We start from the raw sequence: 24,533 nt of genomic DNA on the forward strand, positions 1-24,533 counted from the left end.
GTTTTTCCCAGACATACATTTTTTTTCCAAATTTATACTGATTTGGGGGAAAAAAAAGTGATTATGTTATACTATTTTTGGCCTGTGAGTGTGTTTTGTATGCATTAAGAGATTATCAACAGAAAACTAATGGAATTTTTATGTTTCACTCTTGGAACAGCTAGGGATATAACAGTGAGTTTCAGAGATCAATATACTCTTCGCTAAATGGGAAAGGAATAATTTTTACTTGCTGTCACTTTGTTATGATAGTTCTCTGTAGATCAACAAGAAAAACATAGGGACTTTTTGAGGGTAAAATATTTATTTTTGTAGGTAAAGATTCCTGCAAAAGACACTGAATACAGGAAAATACACTTTAAATTAGAATATTCAATAAGGAATTATATAAATTGCATGAAGTCAGTTACCATGCAGTAATTTCCCAATGTTTAGGCTTTTATTTGGATTTTAATGTATGCACTTTTATCTGTTTGTTGTTCAGAGGAAAGGGCTTTCAGAAGGTGCTTACTTCAGAATAACTGAAACATTTTAATTATGCATCCAATTTAACTATGAAATAACTTTTTGGGAGCACCTACCCTGAGTAACACAAGCCATTTACAACAAGGAGTCAGAAATCGTGATCTGATCTATAGGACTCAAATCTGAAAATATCCTTCTACAATTCCTTAAAGCAATTATCCACAGTTAGATTAATGATTTATCACAATATCTCCAGCTAATGAATGTATTAAAGATGGTCAGTTAGTCAGTATTTTAGAGAATCTGTGATGTTCTGAGTCTATGACCATTCCTGGATCATGCTGTTATATGTTTATGGGAATTAAGAATCTTTTCATAATCAAGAAAGGGCACAATTCATGAAAGCAAAAAAAAATTGTGGCATACAGGTGGGGGTTTTGTCCAAAACGGCATATTAGTTTTGGGATTTGTTTATTATTTATTGTACTTGCAATTAAAAAGTTCAGCATTCAGATAGAGCTAAGCACTGCCACTCAATGCACATCACCAACTTTACACCGACCATTCAAACCAAAGAACTGATGACAATTTATTTAGCTGATGAGACTTCAATCAACCTATTCATTCATTCATCAGAGGAATACTAGGGTGAATTTTAAATAACCCATAGCCCTGGAAAATATATTCTAATACTTCAACCCACTTGAAGTATTATTTGGAATAAATTGTTTGGCCCATTCTCATCTACATTAGAAATTTTGTATGCATTTTAAATCCCAGAGTCTTACCCAAACTGAGTTTAATGTTTTGCCTATATGAAAAAAACATTAACTGCAATTGCTCTCTTTTATTGCTGAAATATATAAAAGAAATATATATCAGTCTTGTACATGAAAATTTCTTCTTTATTGTCTGGGGTTTTTCGGTTTTCTCCATATGGATGACAGGTAGCAATTATTGATTTTTAAAATTAACAACAAGCATTTTCACATAGACTGAAAGTGATATTTTATGCGAAAGAGAGAGATGGCGTGAAAATTGCTGCATCTGATTGTAGCAGAAATAGCTGGAAGGGGCTTCTTTTTTCCTATTAGCACAGATTTCAGTTATATTATGCTGTCACTACCTCAGTATAAATTAACTATTATTCAAAACATTTCCCACACAGTAGTTTATTGGAACAGATATTACTAAGTCTAAGTATCTAGTCATTCACTTAGAAAGATGCAAAGCTGAGCTTTCTAAGTGTTTTAAACATATTGATAATGTGCCTCTTTAATGTCACTTCGAAGCCTGTATACAGCATATCTATATTATTGTTTTCAATTTATGTCAAGAACAAAGTGAAGTTTTGAAGAATGTGTTCTGGGAAATAATCCAAACAAAATTATTTCTTTATAACCTAAACCCTGCAAATAACTGAGAACATTTATTTTAAATGTAACAGTATAACCTTGTTCCAAAACTGAACTTCTAATATACACTGAAACCTGATGAATACTCTGTGTGACAGCTTTCAGTATGTATGGTTTACCTACTTCTCTGTCAGTCCTTTTTCAGTTGTAAGTTTTGAAGGTTTGCCTGTTCTCTGAAATAGATCTTGTGTCCTGCAGTGGATAAATTGAAAGTTGGCAGATGGTTGGATCCTCATCATAACTACAATTTGTAGTGAAGTATGTGTGCTTTCAAAATCTCAGTGCACCTTCTTGAAGTGGGAACAAGGCAAATGATTTGCGATAGAAAGATCAGGCTGAGAGCAGAGAGATAAGCCAGCATTTACTTTCTGTTCAGATGAAAAACGAAAACCACTAATGTTATATTGCCACATTCTTTACTTAATTTTATTTCATTAACAAGGACAGATTTTACTCAAGAGTTTTGCTATTTTTTTTGTCAAAGCAGAAGTAGAACATAAAGTCACATTTTTAATTTTTTATGATTTTATATTTATAAAAGAAGAACAGATACTTTGGTTTACTGAGCCTGTCCTACTTTCCAAGCATTAAAAATGTCTTCAGTCATTGTGTTTTATTTCAATAATAAACCAGAGCAAAAAACATCATAGCTAAATTGCATACTTTAGTGATTAAGTACCCTTTCCTCTTTTATTACTGCCAAGCTTTCAGAAGACCTGTTCTGCAGTTTGCCTCGCTGTTTACCTCATTTTCTTTTGTGTTTTCCTACAGGGGAAATTCTTAATTGTAAAAATAAGTAGAAATAAATGTGATGTGTATGTTCTGCACAATGGCTTTCTGAAACATGTGTAAGTTATTCTACTGGCAGCAAAGGTTACTCATTATCTGAGCTATTAATAACATTTATTTTCCACAACAATTAGATTCTCTAGGCTAAATCCTATACTTTCATTTATTTATTTCTACATCAAAAGATGTCACTGTCCCAGTAGTTTTAAAGACTACCTACTTATGATTATTTGAATCCTTGTCATCTATCTGGCCAAATTGCCACAGGGTATGAAAAGTCGCTAGTAGAGCACCTTTCTCTCATGTTTTGGTTGAAATTCCTCATGAAAATGCTGTGTTATTTTTTATGCTGCTTTACCAAAAAGATCTCAGAGAGGAAGAGCATCCTAGTGATAAGAGGATGGAGAAGACTGATTTAGGAACAGGATTTCAAGAGTTGGATGGAAAATAACAGTTAAAATGAATGTGTAGCAGAAAGGCAAGAATATGGAGAGTTCATGCCAGCTGAGATGGGGATGTTGCTATGTCTGATTCCAGATTAACTAGCATTTGCAGGGTCAAATTTGTCAAAACAAAAGTTTAGACAAAATGGCAGACATTTTCAAAGTTCTGTAGGCTATAATTTGGCTGTAGACATAAGATAAATTGTAGAAGTCTCGTTAAATGGATCATCTCAAACTAGAATGAGCAAACACTGTGAAAATCAGTTGTTAGGAAGAATGTGCAATGTAGGCAGATAGAAAAATTGTGATGTTTTCATCTGAATCTTTTATTCTGTTACGTTCTGTTACGATGATAGCTGTAAGCATGATATGAACACAACTGCTTTTTCAGTAACTCCATTAATCTGTGCCTCTTATGATTACATTAAGTTCTATTGTAAGTAATTGCATTTGTTTTGTTTTAATTCATGATTATCTTTATAAATTTTTAATTTCTGAAAAATTAATGGTTAATGTAGAAATTTTTTTAATTGATACATCATGAATGGAATTTTTTCCAGACAGCCAGGTCTTCTGTGGTCTTCATTGTTTAAGACCTGCCATCTTTGGTCCTTTGATTACTTAATTAGGCTAAAGTCAATAGGTTTAAAATTTGTGGTCAAAGTTTCAATGTTTCCGTGAAAACTCCTGCTGATATTACTGTTGCATTTTTAGGAATCAGATACCTTTGCCTAAAGGACTCTGTGCTCCTAAAAATGACATTTAAAAACATATGCAGTCTCTTCAACAAAACCAAAGACAAGGAGAGGTAATAAATAGTATTAAACCTGACAAGGTCCCCAACAAGTTCTCCCTTCTATCAGCACAGAGTAAAATTTTGCAATCTGTAAGAGGCAGTGCACAATTCAGATGACATCAGCATCCCTGAAAACCATGGAAAGTAGCCCAATGCTACTTCCTTATCTTCACTCCCAGTTACTTCCCAAGCACTTAACAAGTGTAGGGTACTTGTAGTTTTTTCTTTTCTTCTGGCAGCAACATGGGAACCAGCAAAGCCAGTCTCTTTGTGCTCTCTGTGACCTTTCATTGCTAGAAGTCACAAGCCATCTAGTCACCCAGCTTGAAAGTCAGGGGTCCTTCAGAAATATTCAATGCCAAAGTTTCCTCCAAAATACCACTGTTTTTTTCACTTGGTGCATTGGCCTATTGAGAGCTGTGAGTGGAAGTCAGGCTGACTGCTTCTGCTTGCCAGACCAGGCTGTAGAATAAGGACAGAGGTGCTCAATTTTGCTGTTTTGTCCAGACTGGAGTTTTCTCTATGTCTCTTTCCCCAGGAGATCTTCATGAACCGTAGAAGTTTCTTTCTTCTGCCTCAATGGAGAGGAAAATAACAAGAGATTTTTAACAAGTACCTTCTCTGTTTTGTAGCATTTTTACTCCTGCACAGCATCTGGGGCTTTATTATGGTAGGACTATAAATGTAGAATACAACTGTCTTCATTGCCACAGAATAACTAGCTTCTGCTTTCAGCTCAGCATTCTGGTTAGTGTAAATGATGATGGATCTGTGCAGTGTGAGTTTGAAATCCTTTTAAAATTCATTTTGAATAGTAAGAAGACCAAAAGTAGTATCAATTTTTGCCCAGAATAAAGTCCTGGATGTGCTGTAGTGTTTAACAGGTCAGGGTGAGCAGCTTCTCCATCTGATGAAGAGAAGTAATAATGAGGGATGAACGAGGGAAAATGGAATTGCATGGGAAGATGAGTACTTACACAATTCCTGTCTCTTGAGGGAGGGAGTATGAGAGGCCAGATGAACAACAATGAGAGGAAGAGGACAGAAATGACATTTGGAGCTTTTGTTGAAAAGGAGAAGGAAGGGAAAGGATTGGAAAGGGTTAGAAATTCAGTCATTGGGAGCCTTATAGAAGTGAAGGAATTAACACAGGAACAGATAGCTCTAGGTATTGTTATTAATGCAGAGAAATTATGTTTGCAGCCTTCCCAAAGCTTTATGGGATTTTCTAGTGTTGACCTTTGGGACTTATTTTTTAATTAGTGAATTCATTGAGATATTCTATAATATAATCTAGTTAAGCATTTCTAAACAACACCAAACCCTCTTTATTTTATATACTTTTGACTTGTAAAATTCAGCAGGTTTCTAAATGCAGTTGATGGTATATTGAAAAATACTACCGGCAATTTTTAGCCTGGCACAACTGGAACTTCAGGCTCTCTGGCTGTCACACACTACTTTTCACATGTGGAAACAATTGCAGCGTCCCAGACAGAAGCAGTGTTTTTGGTTTTTTTTAAATGCCTGTAAATTTTAGTGACTGCCAACTAAGAGATGCTAATGACAGTTTTCATACATATTTTGTTTTGTTTTTTGTTTTCCCTTTTGTAGACTTTGAGAATGTGTAGTGGTTCCAGTCAGAAGAGAATCTGCATTTAAAAATTCGGAAAATTTTTTATTTTTACCAAGAAAATGTAACAAATTTATCTATGCTTTAGAAAAGCCTTGAAATAACTTTTCATTTTAGGGCTAATGCACTTGGAATCCTAGCAGCCTTTTGAGAAAATAATATTTGTTTCATAAGTTTGCTCTGTTTCAAAAAAAAAAAAAAAATCTCAAAGATCTAAAAACTCAAATTAAGACTTCATCATCCTGGCTTGTATTTCATATGCAAAAGAGAAAAATAAATTAGTTAAAGGGTGACATAAGGCAGAGGAAAGGAAACACTTGGCTTAAAAGCAAAAACTCTTGAGTGGGAATGACAAGAAGTACGAGATATGTATAACCTAAGACTGTAATCTTAAATTTTTTAAAAATAATGGAGACAGAAAGGTGCAGGCAAGAATAGCTTCAAGAGGAATTTTGGAAATAACAAGAACTTGAATTTCTTGAAACTTGAAACTGGTGACAGAAACTCAAGAAGAAAGGAACAGTTTGGCCAGAACAGAAGATGATGTTCTGAGTAAGGTATTACTAAGGCCTTAGAGTGAAGAATTTCTCTTTAGTAACAGGATTTATACAACAGGAGTCACACTGGGGAAATGAAGCTGGTTTGGCTTGGTTTGCAAATACAAGATACATCTGCAATTCTGTATGCTGTTAGGCTTTGATTACCATCATGTAAAGGAGTAGTACAAAAGGGTAGTATCAATGGGGAAATTGTATGTTACAGGTGTACATTTTAGCAATTTACATTGCAGAATCAAGATGTCAAGAGAAGTTTGTTCCATAGACCTAAACACCACATGGGAAAGATCATCTAGATAGACCTCTCACTCAATAAATCACATAGAGCTTTTGTCCATGTAGCGTTTTGAATCTGACCATAAGGGTTGGTATCTGAATAATTAAGAGGATATGGAAGTCTTTCCTTATATAGATAGAGTTTAGGTAATGAGAAGTTATTTCAGCCAGTCACCTTAAATATTTATAATCCCAAAACAACAACAAAAATTCTTGTTTTAAAAGAAATGGGAGAATGACTTCAGAAAAGATGAAATCCTTGTTTCTGAGGGTGCTCATTATACAACAATAGGGAAATGATTTAAGGACAATTACAAGTTATCTAAAACTAAAAAATCCTGATTGCCCAGATTTCAAAACCTTGACTAGTTATGTCATTAAGTTACATATTTGATGAATTATTGCATCATGCTATTACATCTCTCACAAAAGCAATTTAGCAGTAAAATATTTTCTGATGTTTGTACTCAGTAACTTAATGATCAAAGAAAGCAACGTTTTCTTCTATAAACTTAATGCAGATTTGGAAGTATGATGACAGAGCAATGATTTCATTTGGCTTGACATCAGTGAACACAAGAGTTTCAGTAAATGTTACCAATCTTTATGGTACAGGAATAATTACAAACATGAACATAAGAAATACAATAGTTCAACTGAAGAAATAATGGCATAAAACTGGAAAAATAAAATGTTTTTTATATGAAGGGTGACATCATTACTTTCTGAAGCTACCTGAGGAGAGGAAGTGGAGATGGAGGTGCTGAGCTCTTCTCTCTGGTATTCAGGGACACATGGAAATGGTTCAGAGCTGTGCCAGGGGAAGTTTTTACTTAACATTAGGAAGCTTTTCTTTACTGAATGGGTGGTCAAACGCTGCAACAGTGTTTAAGAGGCATTTGGACAATGCCCTCAACAACATGCTTTATCCTTTGGTCAGCCCTGAAGTGGTCAGACAACTGGACTAAATGATTGTTGTAGGTCCATTCCAATTGAAATAGTCTAGTCTAGTCTAGACTGTACAAAAGAGAAAAAAATAATTTTTGAATGTATTTTTAAACAAAATTATAAATAAATATATGACTTCAGTTCCGGGCTATGTTTAGAGTTTTGCAGAGCATGGACTTTAAAGCAAAGGGATGCTCCTTGTCTGCCTTGTATATAGGCAAACAGCAGGGAAGAAAAGGCAGTGAAATTTCCATGGTCTGAGTGGAAGACCCATTCCAGGGAATGGCTGCTAGAGACGAAAAGGAAGCATTTGTGCTCAGGCACATGGGAATCTTGCTCATGAGGGTATTCCTGAAAGAGTAAAGAACACTCTCAGCTTAACCTGCCCTGGCTGGAGGAAGTCTGTCTGTGGTATTTTTGCTTCACTTTCTCTGTTTCTGTTTGTGAGATGTATTTAATTTATTTCCCATTTGCAGTCCATTAACCAAATGCTTGCTTAAGCTGGCAGAGTGTTTAAAATACTTTTTATCATGAGTGGCATATTGGACTACCAGGGGCAAGGATGAGAGAGCTATAAGGGTGAAAGAGGGGAGAACAGGGTATCACAATTAGTAGCTTAATGAGGTAAATGTGAAAGTTAATAGGCAGCACTCCCCGAGACAAACAAGATCACCGATGTGACTCATGCTTTTAAAAAGAATGGGAGATCTTACCTTTCACATTCCCATTCCTTTCATAGTACTCTCTCCTTTCACAGGGGAATGAGGAAGAAGTGCAAGGCTGGACATTCTGGGAGGAAGCTGAAGGTCAGCTCTGAGCTGTTGGTGTTCTACTAGAGAGGTGTTTAATTGCACACTGGATCCAGTGAGATACATTCTGTGAGGGGAAGGAGCTTAAGGATGCCTCTTTCTCCACTGCTAAATTAATTAAGTAGTGACCTGTGGAGAAAATCCATTTCTGTCCCTTTTAGTGGATCTTGCAGTTCCTTGAGCATTCTGATTAAATAACCGACTGTATTGAAGCCTCTAGAATAGATGAGTCATTGCTTTTGTTTAAACTACAGCACTTCTTTCCTCCAAGCATACAGTAATAAAATGGAATTCGATATTCTTAATCTAACTTATCGAAAGTCCTGAAGATACCAGTGCTGCTTAACATCTATAGATGCAAAGAAAAAAGCAGTATCTCACACCACTGGTACAAAACAAAAACATTTCAAGTTGTTTATGTTACCCACTAAAGGGCTGTCAATCATATGTGACATGGAGTGTTGGGGGCTGTTGAGTGTGCTGGGTGCATGTGCAGGAGAGCACATAAAGAATTCCTCTGTTTACTTGGATGAAAAAATTAAGTAAACTTATAGGAAAGGCAGAGTTGGATGACTATTGCTGTGGCACATATTTCTCAAATTCCTACACATTTTTGCTCTTCGTTAGACTCAGTCCCTATGCACAGGGGAAAAGGGATTATAGAAAAACCTGAATGTGGTAACAAAGAATAAAACACACCAGGATTATGGGAATTAGCAATAAAAAGCCTGAATATGCAAAAAAAAGCACAATAAAAACATAGAGAAACTCAGATAATAAATATTTTAGAAAGTCTACCTGACTGTGGTAGTAATTAGTGAAGATGAATAAAACAAGGACACTTCACATAAGAATAAAATTAGTCTTACTATCTGCAGTGCAGTCTGTTTTTTAGGAATTTCTTTCTTCCCTTCATGACTCATAGTGAAAGTGCTCATGCTTTAATGTTTCTTCATTATAATAATGATAATCACTGGACATCTCACTTAGCAAAGGCAATTTTGCAAATGAAATGGGCTGTTAGTATTTTCCTTGGTGATTTTACCTGCATTTTTAAAGAACAATTTTAGAGGAAAAGTATGTTAAAAATAAACTGCTTCATAGCTTACCCTTTTTGCAGAGGTATGTCAGATAGACAAAACCTTCATTTCTGTGATGTTTCAGATGAGTCAGTTCTAGGATTTTCATTTAGATTAGAACTGTGCTTCTGAAATTAATGTACCAGCCATCCCTATTTGCCATGCTTTCATTCAAACAGCAGAGCAGTTTTGGAGTGTGTGAACTGGCTCCCAAGCCACAGAAGCCACGTGTGCCAGGGGTGCAGCTGACAGAGATCAGCCACTGTTGGGGTCTGCAGACCTCTCTGGCGCCAGCCTGGGGGGAAAACCAGGGCATGGTTTCAGCATGGCTTCCTCAAGAGAAACATGACTTCCTCTTCTGCATGGTATACAGTGATAGGACACGTGAATGGTTCAAAGCTGCATATGGAGAAGGATAAACTAGACATTAGAAAACATTTCTTTACCAAGAGAATGATCAAACACTGGATCGTGCTTCCTAGAGAGGTCGTTGATGCCCCAAGCCTACCAGTGTTTAAGATGCTTTTGGACAATGCCCTTAAGAATATACTTTAATTTTTGGTCAGCAGTCAGCAATTTGTCTGGAGATCATTGTAGGTCCCTTCCAGCTGGAATGTCCTATTCTATCCTAAGACTAACTCTTTTGCTCTGCAGCTCTGCTCCTGTTGAGTTACACTTCTTGCTGGTGGAGACACTGCCTATGACCACTAAAAAATAATTCTTACACATAAAGAAATAGAGTGCTTGAAATATTGAATAGCATATTTGTATTTATTTCAACCAGAATTAAGAAACAAAACCCAAATACTTCAGTAGACTACATAATGAGCAAAGCAGATGTATCAAACTCTTCATTCAATGGGAAACTGACACTAAGGCCTCATCCTCCAGGGTGCAGAGGAGCATCCAAGTGTCCTTGTGAATGTACAGTCTGCCTTTAAGAATTAAAATTGGAATCCAATAATTTATTTTCTTTGAGCAATATACATTGAGAATATTGATCATTGTATCTAAGATTAGTATTATTCATAAGATTTGATTACTTGATATATTGATTTCTTGACCAAAATGTACGCAAATATGTAATATAAATCCCTTTATGTTGTTGTTAAATGTTATTGTTGTCTTAAGTACTATGAAGTTGTGGGGTTTTGAGTGCACAAATTACGGTGTGTGAGGTCAATTAATTTTAAGCCTTGAATTACCAGCAAGTTTGAAGAATTTTTTCTTTCCTCATTCTGACCTATTATTATCAACTAGTATGCTAAGAGCTATTTTATCTTTCTGAATACATGATCATATCCTAACAGATACTCCCTGAAGTATCCGGAGTACAAATCTCATTTTATGTGTATTAAAAACAGTAGGGAATCTCAAATCAGTTCACTAAATAGCTTTTCTGCAGCACCTTATTGAGAAAGAGAAAACTAATATAACTGCCATTTTGCTGTTTTGAAAGCGTTAAATTTGGCAGCCATTGAATTCCAAGCTTATATTATTTCTTCACAAAGGACATTTGAAGGTAAAATGAGAAGAAACTTTATTTTATTAAAATTTGAAAGTGACTAGAATGTGTGTCTCAGGGACTGGAGTAGTCCTTTGCACACAATATTCAAGATCTCATGGGAGAAAAGGAATTGTTTAATAAGAATGAAATGTTTAATACCATTAAATAATCTAAAGTTTGATGATTTACAGCTCAAGAAAAACTGTGGTGTACACTTAGCAGTTTTCAGTTTAATTTCAGATACAGACAGAGTTCTCTTGTAAACAAATCAATGTATTACATTATTATTCACAGATCCGTTCTGTACCTGCTTTTCATTTTGTGTCAAGCTATCTGATAGGAGGCAGCATTAAGAATACCCTTGGGCCAGTCACTTTATCTCTGTGTGCTTATGTTTATCTTCTGTGTTAAGTTTTGACAAGGTTTTTCTGTCCTTTGTAAGTATTGTGAGCTCCAGAGAGGAATACCAGTTGGAGCTGTGCACAGCAGTAGTGTTGTGCAGACTGCAGTCTCAGTGCAGTAGCTGAATGTTATGAGTATATTTTAAGAAACATTGCTCAATTTCTTTAATGCTTCTAAGAGGTGTCAGTTTTACAAATGGTGTTTTAGAATGAAAAGGATAACATTAGTATCCATGGGGTGAAGGAGAGGTGGTTATCTTGTAAGTGCAAGCCAGCAAAAGTATTCAATATTCCCTGAATATCAAGGTCTTGATTCTGCATTGTTTCTGCTTGCAGAAGGACTTGACATTAACTTAAATGTTTTAAAATTATGGAAGCGTAGAGTATGTGAGTGCAGCACATCTTCAGCTGTAAAATAACACTTGCTTTTGACAGTTATATTTTAAGTGTCCATTCCTCATAATCTGAAAAAAACAGGAGAGCTTGTTATTGTAGTCTGCTTCTCTTTCTTCTCCTTATTACTACCATAAATCTACCTGAACTGAGAGGGAAAACCAGAAAAGTTTATTTACTGGAGAATTTACAGCCAAACAATCAGAATTTGCTAAGACTGGACAACATGAAAGTTAATGTGTAAATTAAAACTGGACTGCATGGAAAAAAAATTTAATAATTCATTTCAGTGCTTCTGCGAGAGACCATAAGTATCATTTGAGGGATTGCTATAAAGGGTGAGAGAGGGAAATCTGGTTTTTTTTTCAGTATTGCTGCCAAATACAATTCACACTCTTATTTCAACACAGAATTCTTTCGAAAATTAAAATTAAATTAACCTTGATAATTATTTGGAAAAAAAATAGAGAAATGGAGGTTACTTTTCTGAAAATATAATTGTCAGCTATATGTGGAAGTATATATCACACAGTGCCTGATATTGTTAATATTAGTATTTGTGATTTTGAAAAAGAAATTCACAAACAAGTGCAATTCCTTTCCCTTCTTCTCACCAGGCACATCAGTTCTAGAGTACTGAATGTAATAGAAAATTCTACCATTATGTGACTTTTATACCCCTGTATAAAAAATGTCTGCATGAGTAAAGGCATCTACACAGTGTGTAAAGAGATACTATTATGGAAATGTACACACATATACACATATGCCCACACAAATGCTTCGGTTTTGTATAAAATTCATCTATGCTTTTAAATTAATTCATCATTAAATGATGTTAATAAAACCTGAGATGCTCACCAGATCCTAAGAAACCCTCTGTGCCTTGGAGGCTGCAAGTTCACTCTGAATTAGTCAACAAACAAGAAATCATCTGTACTGGGATAATTACAGCATCAAATATGCTAGGGCTACAATCCATTGAAAGTCCTTCAGCCACTTGACTGGACTTTGCACTATGTTTCTTTTTCAGCAAACGTTTATTTGTGGTATTCCATTATATACCTGTCAATCTAGGGCATTAAGAGTGGTGGACATCAGTGACCTGTTAGGAAATCTCTCTGTAACATCTGTTCTTATGTCTATGCTGTGAAGCAGAGGGAAGCGCAGATTGGCATGTAGAAATGACAAAATATGTACATTAAAAGGATTCTTCTGTATCATGAAGTATTCATTGTGCTTCTTACCAATTTATGTCTGAAAGAAATAACATAGTTTACCAAGATAGTAATGTTTTTGGTGGTTTATCATGTTACTTCTGTGTAGCCAATGAAAAATTCATGAAGCTCACAAGAAAAATATTAAGGGTCAGTAGTTCATGGTACAGTATATAGAGGTACATAATGCACAGTGCATTTTAAAATCTGCCAGTTTAGTTTTTTATGAATGCTTTATTCTCAATTTTACAAGGTCAAATAAAATAGTACATATCTGAAGGATAAGGAATATTCTTTAATAGTATTGATTCTACAATTAGCAATCTTTTACCACAGTTTTTAAGAATATATCTTAAATATATTTTTGTTTGAATGAACTATTTGAGTAGCAGAAGCATTTCAGTATGTGGGCTGTATTCTACCTATGGAACTAGTCAAGATTTATTCTGAAAGCAGAATTAAGTCTTAAAGAATGTGTTGAAATTGCTAAGTTTTCATTTCAAACCTGTGAAGCCTGAAAACCCATGAAAAATGCAATAAAATTAAGGATGAAATAAACATTCAGTGAATGTATGCAAATTGGAAAGATTTCTATGTTAATGTACCTGACAAGATTTGTATCTGGCATTTTTTTGTTTTCATCTACTAAGGTTGTTGAAATAGTAAGTATTTTATTTTATTTTATACATAAATTTTCTTTCTCAGTTTTCTTTTCTTTTCCCCCATTTAAGATTCCAGAGGCTTATTTTATTAGAGATCCTCATACTTTCCTCCTTACAAAGGACTTTATTAAGGTATATATGTTGTTTTTAGTGCAAAAAAAAAAGCTCTCTCAAGACCTGAACTGCATGTCCTCACAGGTTAACATTTTCACATATAATGCCATTTACTGGAAATGAGAATGGTTAGTTGGTTAACTGAAGCATGCTGAAAGGAGAAGCAAAGCTTGTCTACAAAATACTAACACTTGGATGAGTCTGCAGCCTGGGAGGAGAGCACCGGGTGAATTTTCTGGACTTTTTTCATGGCTGACTTGGGATATGCCTGCATTGTCACACAGTGTGTTGACCTCTCTCCTTGATGCATATTGCTCATGACAGTCCCTCTCCCTTGCCCGCAGGCCATGGAGGCGCAGATACAGAACTTTGGACAGACGCCATCGCAGTTGCTCATTGAGCCCCATCCACCTCGGAGCTCTGCCATGCACCTGGTGAGACATGACTGCTGGCTGGGAATGCATTCCCTTTGAACCGTAGGATCCCTTGTAGGTCATAAAGTACTCATTAAAGCAACACTTTTAATGCCATCCATTGCCCATGCAGCCATACTTACTTCTAGTAGCAACAGCTCAGAGTGCTCTAGCAGAGCAAGGTGGAGGTGTGACTAGCTTCAGCTTCCCATAGTCCTGGCTTTTCCTTTCTAATATTGTATAAGAAGGCCCTATCTTAAAGCACATACACTTGATAAATACATATTTGGATTCTTGTTTCTGCAAGTGGTAGGAATGACCGCAGGCTTTCCTTAGAGTGAGCATGTTGTTTTGTTTTAAAGGATGCATTGTTAGGGGCTGATTTATGAACAATGTATGCTTGAAAAAAATGAAGTATTGGAGTTCAAATAAATCATGCTGGAGTCCTCCCACCCATTCCCCCAGGAGAATGCAATGTATATTCTGAATTTAAATTTGATCTCCAAAATTCATTCCCATCACATTCTTCTCTGTGCTTCTTGCAAAGAATTGTATCAAATAACCAGACTGAACAAGACAGATCCCTGTGCCCCTCAGTGCCTTTGATAAAATGCTTAGAGCTAGATATTTCTTTTGAGCTTTGTAAATCAACACTAATACATGCAGTAGTTTCAATTATTTTATCTATCTACAAAAAAATTGTTCTATCTAATTGTACACTACAAAAGTAGGAATTGATCTGGAAGTGTTGTGTTATTTTAAGTAATGTGTAGAAGTCAAACATAATATTTATTTTATATTCCTAAGATATGGATAATTTATTTTTAATAGTAATGCAAAGTGATAAGCAGCAAAGAATATTTGAACTTCTATTCTTTTTGTTATAACAGTGATTGAAAAAAAATCATAAAAACCTGTACTCAATAACTATCATTGTCTATATACAAACAATTGTGTCATTTGTACAATAATGGAAAAGACTTACATTATTATAACCTTATTAGGTTAAAGACTCCCTAATAAGCATATGCTTTACATAGAATTAAATGGTCTATGTTTGGAAGTGCTGTATCTCATATAAGGAATTCATTAAGAAAAATTAAATATCTGTGAGTTTTTGAGTCCCTCTTAAAATTTCTTTTTTTAACTCGTTGTTTAGAGAATTAATATTTATTATGTATTAATTGATTAACTCATTACCACATATCTCTCTTTTATGAATATTAACTGCTGAATAATTTTACATTTTACTGTATACTAATTAATGCTAGTGGTCATTTTGCGCCTTGTAATGATAACCCTTACCGTACCTATTCTCTACTTATCCTCGTGTAATGTTCCAACAATAGCTTCTGATCTTGCTCTCCTCCATCAGTAGAGTAGATGTGCAGGTAGTGTTGTTTTCCCTGTATGTGCACATACTTGCCTGCTCTTTTTTAACCTCATTTTCCCTCAGACCTCCTCACTAATTGTGTTATCCCTTCTGTTTTCTTCTGCTCTCTTCTCCTTTCTACTCAACAGTGTTTCCTTCCACAGAGCCCCCTCATGTTTAAAGATCAGATGCAGCAGGATGTCATAATGGTGCTGAAGTTCCCCTCAAATTCCCCTGTCACACATGTGGCAGCCAACACACTGCCCCACCTGACCATTCCTGCCGTGGTGACCGTCACTTGCAGCAGGCTGTTTGCAGTCAATCGGTGGCACAACACAGTAGGTAGGTCCTCACAGGCACCTTTCATTCAAATTTGAAGACACCTTAACAATTCAGCTTTAATTTTGAGTTCAATTTAGCTCACTCACCTGCCTGTGCACAAAAATTTACTGTTTCTTCTGGTTTGTGTCAAATAATCAAAGCTTCTGTTTTCTCTGGTGTCATTCCTAGAAACACTCTCCCTAACAGCAGCATATCACCATGGCAGCCAATCGATTTGTGATTACTTCAGGATCAGTCTTTGATACAATGCTTTTCAGGAGAGTGCTGCTGTTCTTGACACAGCCAATATTAATATGTCCCAAGTTTCAGGGAGCTTACATCCCTGTCTGCTGCTTGAGAGAGATTTCATGTCTGTTCAGGAGCTTGTAATATGCCATCCCCTGGGTCACTGTTAGATTTTCTGGGACCCTAAGCAAGCCAAAGCAGCCAGATGCTGAACTATTCTGAAGAGAAGTTTCCTCATTCTCTCCCAAAAGGTCACTGAAAAATTCCCTTCCAGCCCCTCTGCTAACCTCTCCATATTGCCACTAGGACTGTCCACGTCACCTGGACATGTAGGTGCTGAGATTGTCCCAGGCATTGCTAAGTAGGTGGTCGGGCCATGAGGTACTGTCACAAGACTTAAAAATAGGTTTCATTTGCTAAGGTAGCCTCCTGCTGTGATAGCCCTTATGCTGCAATATCTGGAAACTTCTGGGTTTCTTCCCACCTAAGAAAAAGAATACCACCTGGTATTTGAGAGTGTAACTCAATATCTGGCTCAGGAGCTTTGTAGAATCCAAGCAAAAAAGGAAAATTCCTCCACTCTGTATGCACAGGAGAAGACCCTGGACAGAAATAGGTCATACTGGTGAGAGATTTGTGATATTTAAATTAGATGTCTACCTCCAGTATAGGGATCCTAGATTCCACTGACTTACCTGTAAACATCTCCTAGGTGAATAATTCAAATCAGGTATCCCATCTCTTGTGCACAAAGCTGGACAAAGATTGTTGTTACATGCAATAATTCGAGGAATGAAAAGGAGTTCCATTATAAACATACTGTAGAGGAACTATCAGAGCAAGTAAAGTCCATTTCATTCTGAATTCTTGAATAGCAATAAAAAGTTTAATATCACTCTTATTCCAAACGTCTGAATAATGTTGGCATGAATATTAAATTTTGCATGTGTTCAGAAAGTACCTGTTCTCTGTTTACAAACAAACTCTTCATGGTGATTTAGAGAATACGACAGGAACAGAACAGAATATCTGATTGCCTTTCACAAATCTATACATTTATGATACTCATCAGGTGTAACTGTGTTACAAGTAAAAAATGGTTTTACCATTTCTTTAAAACAAAAGGGAAAAATTTAGAGGGGAAAAAAACAAATAAAACATTTTAAAAAAAAATTTTATTACTGTATCCTCAATGGAAGACCCAAATGTCAGGAATGACTCCAAGGTGCAGAAATTGTGCCATATTATTTTAATGCTCTTTTGACTAACATTAATTGGCTAACTCCTAATTATTTGCCCTCAATTTTTCAGGGATACTGTCCCTGAAAAGTCCAGGTACTCTATACACCATTCATGTCTCCTCTGTTTGAGGAAGCTTTTTTAGTACTGGAGTAGCCCTTTCTCATCCAGACTGTCAAGTGAGGGGAAGCCAAAATTCCTACCCATACCTTACTGTGAAGGAGTCAAGGTCATTAATATTGCAGTATGCTGGAATACAAGGGTTTCCTTAACAACTTGCATTTGGAGTCATTTAGTTTAGCTGAAGTCGTGTTGATCTTTAGGGTACATGTGATTGTAAGATTTTAGTTTTTCATCTATACTCTTGTAAAACATAAGTCGTGTTGCAAACATGAAGAATTAATTCGTGGCATGAACCAACCATAAATTAAATTTCACACCAGTTGTAAACCTTTGGTTTAAATTGCAAAGAAAATAATACTTTTTATTATAACAGAAAGAGACAGGAAAATGACACTATTTAGAGAATCAAAACTCATTGTAATGATTTTTCTTTACTTTTACATCATGCCTGGCAATGTCTTTTATTTTGCAAGAGGCTAATCCAGGACAGGGTATCAATTTCCTGCTATTACCATAATATTACTTTAATAACTCACAACTCCAGTGTAAATGATAGGTTTATTACAGAAATGTATACACAGACCACTCATTGTAGAATGTATGTAGAGCTTTGGAGTTTATAAACAGCAGGAGGCATTTACATAGCCATCTCATAATAGAAGTGAATTAATTTAATACCAGTAAAGATCTGTCCCAAACTGTTTTGATTTTGAAAGAAGAGATGGAAAGTAGGGAAGGAGAAGATCTCAGAGCAATGTTTCAGAAGATGGCAGAACTAGCTGTAGACCAGGTTTTCTTTTACCTCTTCCAGTTGTCTATTGCAGTAGTAGAAAATGGAGTTTATTCTTCAGAAATCTGTATCTCCTATTATGGAGGATATTCTTGTGCGACATGGCAGTTCATAACAAAAATTGTTCTTTCAGTAATGACAGTTTCACTTATATGCTAGGGAAGGTGCTCAGAAGAGCTAAAGGAATGCTGTCTGTGCATGAGAGCAGATAACACTAAATATGCAGACACTGATACACGTTTGAACATCTGAAAGGCTATTCAGAATTGAACAAACAGGAATAATTGTGGCAAATTTACTGTAGCCTGCAGTATTACAGCTAAAAATTCTACATAAATGCATGAAAAGATCCAAAAATAATTCTCTGTTATACTATTTTAAATAAGTTATTTAATGAATGTTTGTGGCTGCAGAAATTGTGATGAAGTTAGCACTGCTACATTTATAGTTACTAGTACATAACTGAAGAATTAACAAATGTATATTTGTGTAGCACAGAGGAAGGAATCTCAAAAGATTAATAGAAAAATAGTAAGAAGTTACTTTTTTTTAAATAGATAATAACTCAATAGTGAATCTTTAAACCTAGAAAAATCATATAAAAAGGTTTCTCTATGCTTTATTCTTCCTTTCATGGGTAGGTCTTCGGGGAGCCCCAGGATATTCTTTGGATCAAGCCCATCATCTTCCAATTGAAATGGATCCATTGATTGGTATGTCAAGATGAAAATGTAATGATATATTTGAAATTATGATTTTCAAGAATTATTGATTAAGCTATATTTGTATATTATGCTTCATTTAACACAGAAAATAGGAAAATATTTATTCTTGTCAGTCCTGGAGAACTAAAAGCATTAACTTTTATTAGCTTTTATTGATGCTGAATGAATTACATGAGTGCTATTTGTTATTAACATCACCAGCAATTGGTATTTAAGAAACAACCAATTAAGTCAGTTACATTGTCAGCCTATATCTATAATGCTGTTGGCTTATCAGGTCACATTAGTAAAATAAAATGTGCAGGTCTGGTGGAGTTCACATATTTTCTTTTCTTACAGCCAGAATTGTGTTTATCAGCGAAGATGTAGATCTATTCATTTTCATTCAATTTATGATTTGGATTGTTTTCGTTGGCATTACTAATTTAATAATGAAAAGACTGGATTTTAAATTGATGCATGATAGCATTTTTAAAATCCAGAATTTTTAAGGAAGCCAATTATTTTGAGGAATAGCATCTGTTAAAACTCTTTGATTGCAAGACTCCTTAGCGGTCATAATTTCTCATTAATTGCAACTATTTGATTTGTGGTTATTTTGTTTCAGTAACTTGAAACAGAAATTGGGCATGGGGAAGGTTCTTAGAGGCAATTTTGTAGCATTGGTAAGGAAAAAATGCATTTTTAAACATCTCCGAAGCAAAAGCTCCTTTTTTGCCTGTGTCAATATTCACAGTTGAAAGATTTATATAGAAGTACCTCAGGAGAGTTAGCTTTCTCATTCTGTGTGCTTCATTTCATCATAAAATGCAATGGTTTTCAGTTTTTTTCTCTCGAAAACTAGGGCGCAGCTATTGCGCCCACCTGTTCTGGAAATTTGAGTAATTTGTTATTCATTGTTGATGGACATAGAGGGTCTGCTAATTTAAATCATGTTCTTAGAATGTATGTAAACACAATATCAACTTTCACAAGCAATTTTAAAATATGATTTTTTTGTTGAGTCTCTCATTTCATTCAGTTGTGAGCAATTTAAGTAGAATAATAAAAAATAGGGGAAAAAATTCAGATTATGATGTGCTTTAAGTTGTGTTCCTATGTTAGGAACACAGCTTCTCAGAGTGACTTTTATCTCACCTGACTTCAGTTAACTGAAGTCAGTTGTCAAGATTCCCTCCATAGCCACTGTAGAAAGACAAACTGTCCTCTGGAGCTGTCTAACACTTAGACAGCTGTTACAGGGTGAGAGGACTTTACATGTGAAATGATGTCTTCATCTCCAGTGAGACTGGAGGGAGTGTAGGTAATTTACTTAGATTATATACTGAACTTTTAGAAAATTGATATTAAGTGAGATGGAACACACTTTTATTGTATTGCCATATCTTGTCTGCTGTGTCACAGGGAGTAAAGAGCACATTAGCTGGGGACTCCCAGTCCTTCTTAACTGCTCCATTTGGCAGTTGGGGTGGTGGGACTCTGCATAAACCATTCCTTTTCCCTTTGTCTGGGAGAATTTCCAGGTTTCATTGCCTCTTTTGAGATTACTGCCCAAGGCCTGGCTCCCTGCTTCAGGAGTAGGTGATAAAACCTACTTTTCCTGTATCAGAAAAACACATTAGGTTTGAAAGATTCATAGAATCATAGAATATACTGAATTGGAAGGGACTCATCAGGACCATCGAGTCCAATTCCTGACCCTGCACAGGATGCCCCAAGTATCACACCATGTGCCTGTGAATATTGTCCAAACACTTCCTGAATTCTGTCAGGCTTTGTGCTGTGATCATTTCCCTGGGGAGCCTGTTCCAGTGCCCAACCACCCTCTGGGTGAAAAAGCTTTTCTTGATATCTAACCTAAACCTCCCCTGACTCAAGTTCTCAAGACTGATGCCTTTTCCTGAAGTCCTGTCGCTGGTCATGAGAGTGAAGAGATCAGTGTCTGCTCCTCTACTTCCCCTCATGAGGAAGTTGTAGGCTACGATGAGGTTTCCCCTCATTCATTGGTTGAATCCTTATGTCTTTGATCTGATTAAGCATCTGGAGGTATGGGAGATGCCAAGGTCACACAATACAAGCTGAGTTACTTTATGTAGAAGAGATACCAACCAGCAAGAATTGACTTTCTGCAGTATTGTTTGTGCTGACTTAGTATTTTAAATGGACTTCCACCACTTTCTGCTAGTTCAGATTGGTTTGGGGGAGTACTTCAGCAGAGCACCTAAATTATTACCACCTATTATGCAGCGTGTCAGGCAGTTTGTAAGAAATTGTCATCTCCTGTAAAATCTTTTCTCTTATTCAAAGCAAAACTAGAAATCTCACAATAATTTTGTGTTTCTGACACACATATAGACAGCTCTAAATGTTCATATTCAAAATGCTTACTCAACAACAAATTCACAGTTCATTGAAAGTTAAATGTATTCATTTTCTCCTGTAAGTGCATGACAGGAAGGTGTTGAAATGGCTTACTTGTAAAATGTGTTTTGCATTTTGTTACAGCCAATAACTCTGGTGTGAACAAACGGCAGATCACAGACCTTGTGGATCAGAGCATCCAGATCAATGCACATTGCTTCGTGGTCACAGCAGATAACCGCTACATTCTTATCTGTGGTTTCTGGGACAAGAGCTTTCGAGTTTATTCTACAGAAACAGGTGACCCTAAATACAGCTCTCTGTTTCTTTGTGGGTCACCAAGTGGACAGAGACTATTATCTTAATAGTACCATATCTAATGCCTGTGCTTACTTCTCAATAACTGATAAAGGGCAGTTTATAAAATACTTCATTATTGTTTGAACATAATAGCTTTAAGATGGTTTTCCAATGGAAGATAAAGGATGTAAAAGGAAATAGAAAGGCATACAGTTTTATTAGTGGTAACTTTTGAAAACCATAGTTATTTTCAGGAAATTGATCATATCAAAAGTATCAACCAAAAATTTTGTTACAAAAGTTTTATGGCTGTATTGTTTCTAGCTCTATTTATTTCATGTAGTAGGGAATTAGGTTGCATAGCCTGCTACAGGAACTGATATTTTGTTTCTTTTTCTGATTACTTAGCTTAATATCATTCAGTATATTGCTAAAAATATATTGCTAAAAACTAATTGCAATAATAGAAAGAAGGAGGTGATAATAACAGTAAACCTTAGTTTAACATTAACATAGAACAAATAGACAGTTTTAATATAATAATGTAGCACAATTCTGGAAAAGTTCATGTGCTGTCTTATGCATATCACTCATGAAATTCATAAATAGTGTTCTAATGCCAGTGCTTAAATACTGATGGAGCCATAACTCCACTTAATATTCTGTGACTGCAGCACTGACTTGATTTTTCAGAGATAAGGGTTAGACTATGGATTGACACAGAGCACAGCCTTCAATAGGAACGAAAAAAAGAGGAAAAAAAGGTTTTATCTTTTTGGTTTTTTAATCCTGTCATAGCATGTAGTGAACTCTAATTAAGGGACATGAGACAGAAGTTTCATTTGAAATGAATATTAATTATATAGGTAATAATTTCTAAGTGTTAAAAAAATGAATTTGTATGACTTTGCACTCCCACCAGGAAAATTAACTCAGATTGTGTTTGGCCACTGGGATGTCGTGACTTGCCTTGCCAGATCGGAGTCCTATATTGGGGGTGATTGCTACATTGTGTCTGGGTCTCGTGATGCTACATTGTTGCTTTGGTATTGGAGTGGCCGACATCACATTATAGGCGACAATCCAAATAGCAGTAAGTATCCTTTAAAAAAACACCTTCCTGAGAGGTCTTCTGTCACACCTATCCATTTTAACATTCCTTCTGTCAGCTTCAGAAGTGATTACCAAATATATCGATTACTTCACTTATAGATTGAAAGTTGGTATAAGAAGAGCACCACATGCTAAGAAATTCATTGATTACTAGCCAAAAAAATGCTTAAACACTCTGTGTGTGGTAACAGATAATAGGATGGGAGTGTAGTTCTTAAATTTGTATCACTTATTGCATCATGTCATCATAAACTAGAACAAGATGGTTATGGCCTTTAAGTGACAGGACATATATCACTATATTTTGACTTTCCTTCCCCTAGAAATAATTTTTGGCATTTTACTTTACTCCCTTTGTGCTACAGCATGCTGTATCAGCTGCTTGCCTTTTCAAAAAAGGAATGTTTCACATGCCATGGAATTAAATGAAACTCTCTTGGGAAAGGTCTTTCTAAAGCAAGCAAAGCTTTGGAGAATCAATATGACTGAATAAAAATAGAAAAAGATAAAATGTCAGGAAGAGTTTACATTTCATTTGCATGGAATTATCAGTGCTTGGCAGAGTGAAGGGGACATGATAATAATAATTAGTATTAATATATATAAAAGGGCACTTAAAGCACTCTAATTTAAAGGTCCCTTCACCCAAGTCAGAGATATGACCAGAGCTAAAGACAAGAGCAACTTTTATCCATATACTAGAACTGTACTGTACAACACTAAGTCCATTTCATCTAAAGCAGTTTCTGAATTCTGATGATTATTTTCAACACAAGGATTCTATCCTTGGAAAAAAATGTAAGAATCCATCACTATCAGTTTTGATCACTGATTCAAATACTGTCTGGAGCAGTACTGTCAGTTACAGACATGTAAGTGAAAGTATTACTTCAACTGAATGGCTGTTAGAAAAGTGTTTTATTTCAAAGTAAATATTTTGTTAATTTTTCAGAAGTAGACTTTTTATTGAGTTTTAATATTTTCCATTTGTCTGTAAGCAGAGCAAAGGGGAGACGGATGTAAGCCTCGCTTTTTCACTAGATTTAATTTGCTTTTATAACAGAGGAAATGGAGGGGAAAAAATAAAATTGTGTTCCCATAACAAATTTCTCTAATTTTTATGTATATCCCAGGACTTTTTTAGCATGTAATTCTCTGATATGGAGAAATTCAGTCAGTGTCAGAGCACTCTGTTTAGGTTGACACCATTTTGTTTCTTTGAATGCCTGTGTGATTCATGTCAAGTATTAGTAATTTCTATGTTAGGAGAAAAATAAAAAGAGCTTTCTACTTTCATTTAAAAAAAAAAAAAAAAGTAAGACTTTCCTTTACCTCCTCTGATTATTATGGGGCTTGGACAGCCTTGCAATTAGCATCTCCATTCTGGCTGATACAAAATGCTTCAATTCTTTTCCAGATAGAATTATTTCAGTTCTGATACTGTTTTGTCATCACTTACATATCTGAATGCACAAATTGGTATTTTTGGCATCTCCGATTTAATATCTTAGCTGCATAACTTTGGAAGTGTCTGCCTTGGACATCTTGGAAGGATATGTATTGGCTGACAGAAATAAATGAAAACAAAAATTAATTGTATGACTTGCTCTGCATCTCTACCTCTATATGGATAAGGCTAAAGAAAAGGTCTTATAATCAGGTTCATGGGAGACTGTGCTGCAAGTAGTCATATCCAGTCAAATGAAATCTTACAGGCACAGGTACCAGAACTCAGGAAGATTAAATACCTAAGTCCACTGTGGTTGCTTTGAAATATATTGATACAGTTTTTAAATATCCATGTTGAAGACATGTTAAAGACTGATGTTGAGGAAGATTGATGTCATCAATATTATTACTATCTCTATTCATTGAATTAAAGTTACCATGGATATGCTAATTATGTACTAGGACTGTACTATAACCAGAATTTCATGTGTTGCAAACCTATCCTTATTAACAGCTACTTTGACTTTTAATGAACATACATTAATGGGGATAGATCACAAAAACAAAGGGGTTTTTA

General features: G+C 35.5%; 1 protein-coding gene across 11 annotated transcripts in view; it reads left to right on the top strand.

The window, feature by feature from the left end:
• The window catches only part of NBEA (neurobeachin), a 473,951-nt gene that overhangs the window by 431,603 nt on the left and 17,815 nt on the right, over positions 1-24,533 (top strand). For all 11 annotated transcript variants that reach the window (XM_064645536.1, XM_064645533.1, XM_064645538.1 and 8 more), the window contains 5 exons: positions 13,849-13,938; positions 15,439-15,631; positions 18,650-18,721; positions 21,239-21,394; positions 22,317-22,487. In XM_064645536.1, the coding sequence (XP_064501606.1) occupies positions 13,849-13,938; positions 15,439-15,631; positions 18,650-18,721; positions 21,239-21,394; positions 22,317-22,487 (682 nt within the window). The remainder of the gene's footprint in view (positions 1-13,848; positions 13,939-15,438; positions 15,632-18,649; positions 18,722-21,238; positions 21,395-22,316; positions 22,488-24,533) is intronic.

Source organism: Pseudopipra pipra, chromosome 2 (genome assembly GCF_036250125.1).
Source record: "Pseudopipra pipra isolate bDixPip1 chromosome 2, bDixPip1.hap1, whole genome shotgun sequence".
Classification (NCBI taxonomy): domain Eukaryota; kingdom Metazoa; phylum Chordata; class Aves; order Passeriformes; family Pipridae; genus Pseudopipra; species Pseudopipra pipra.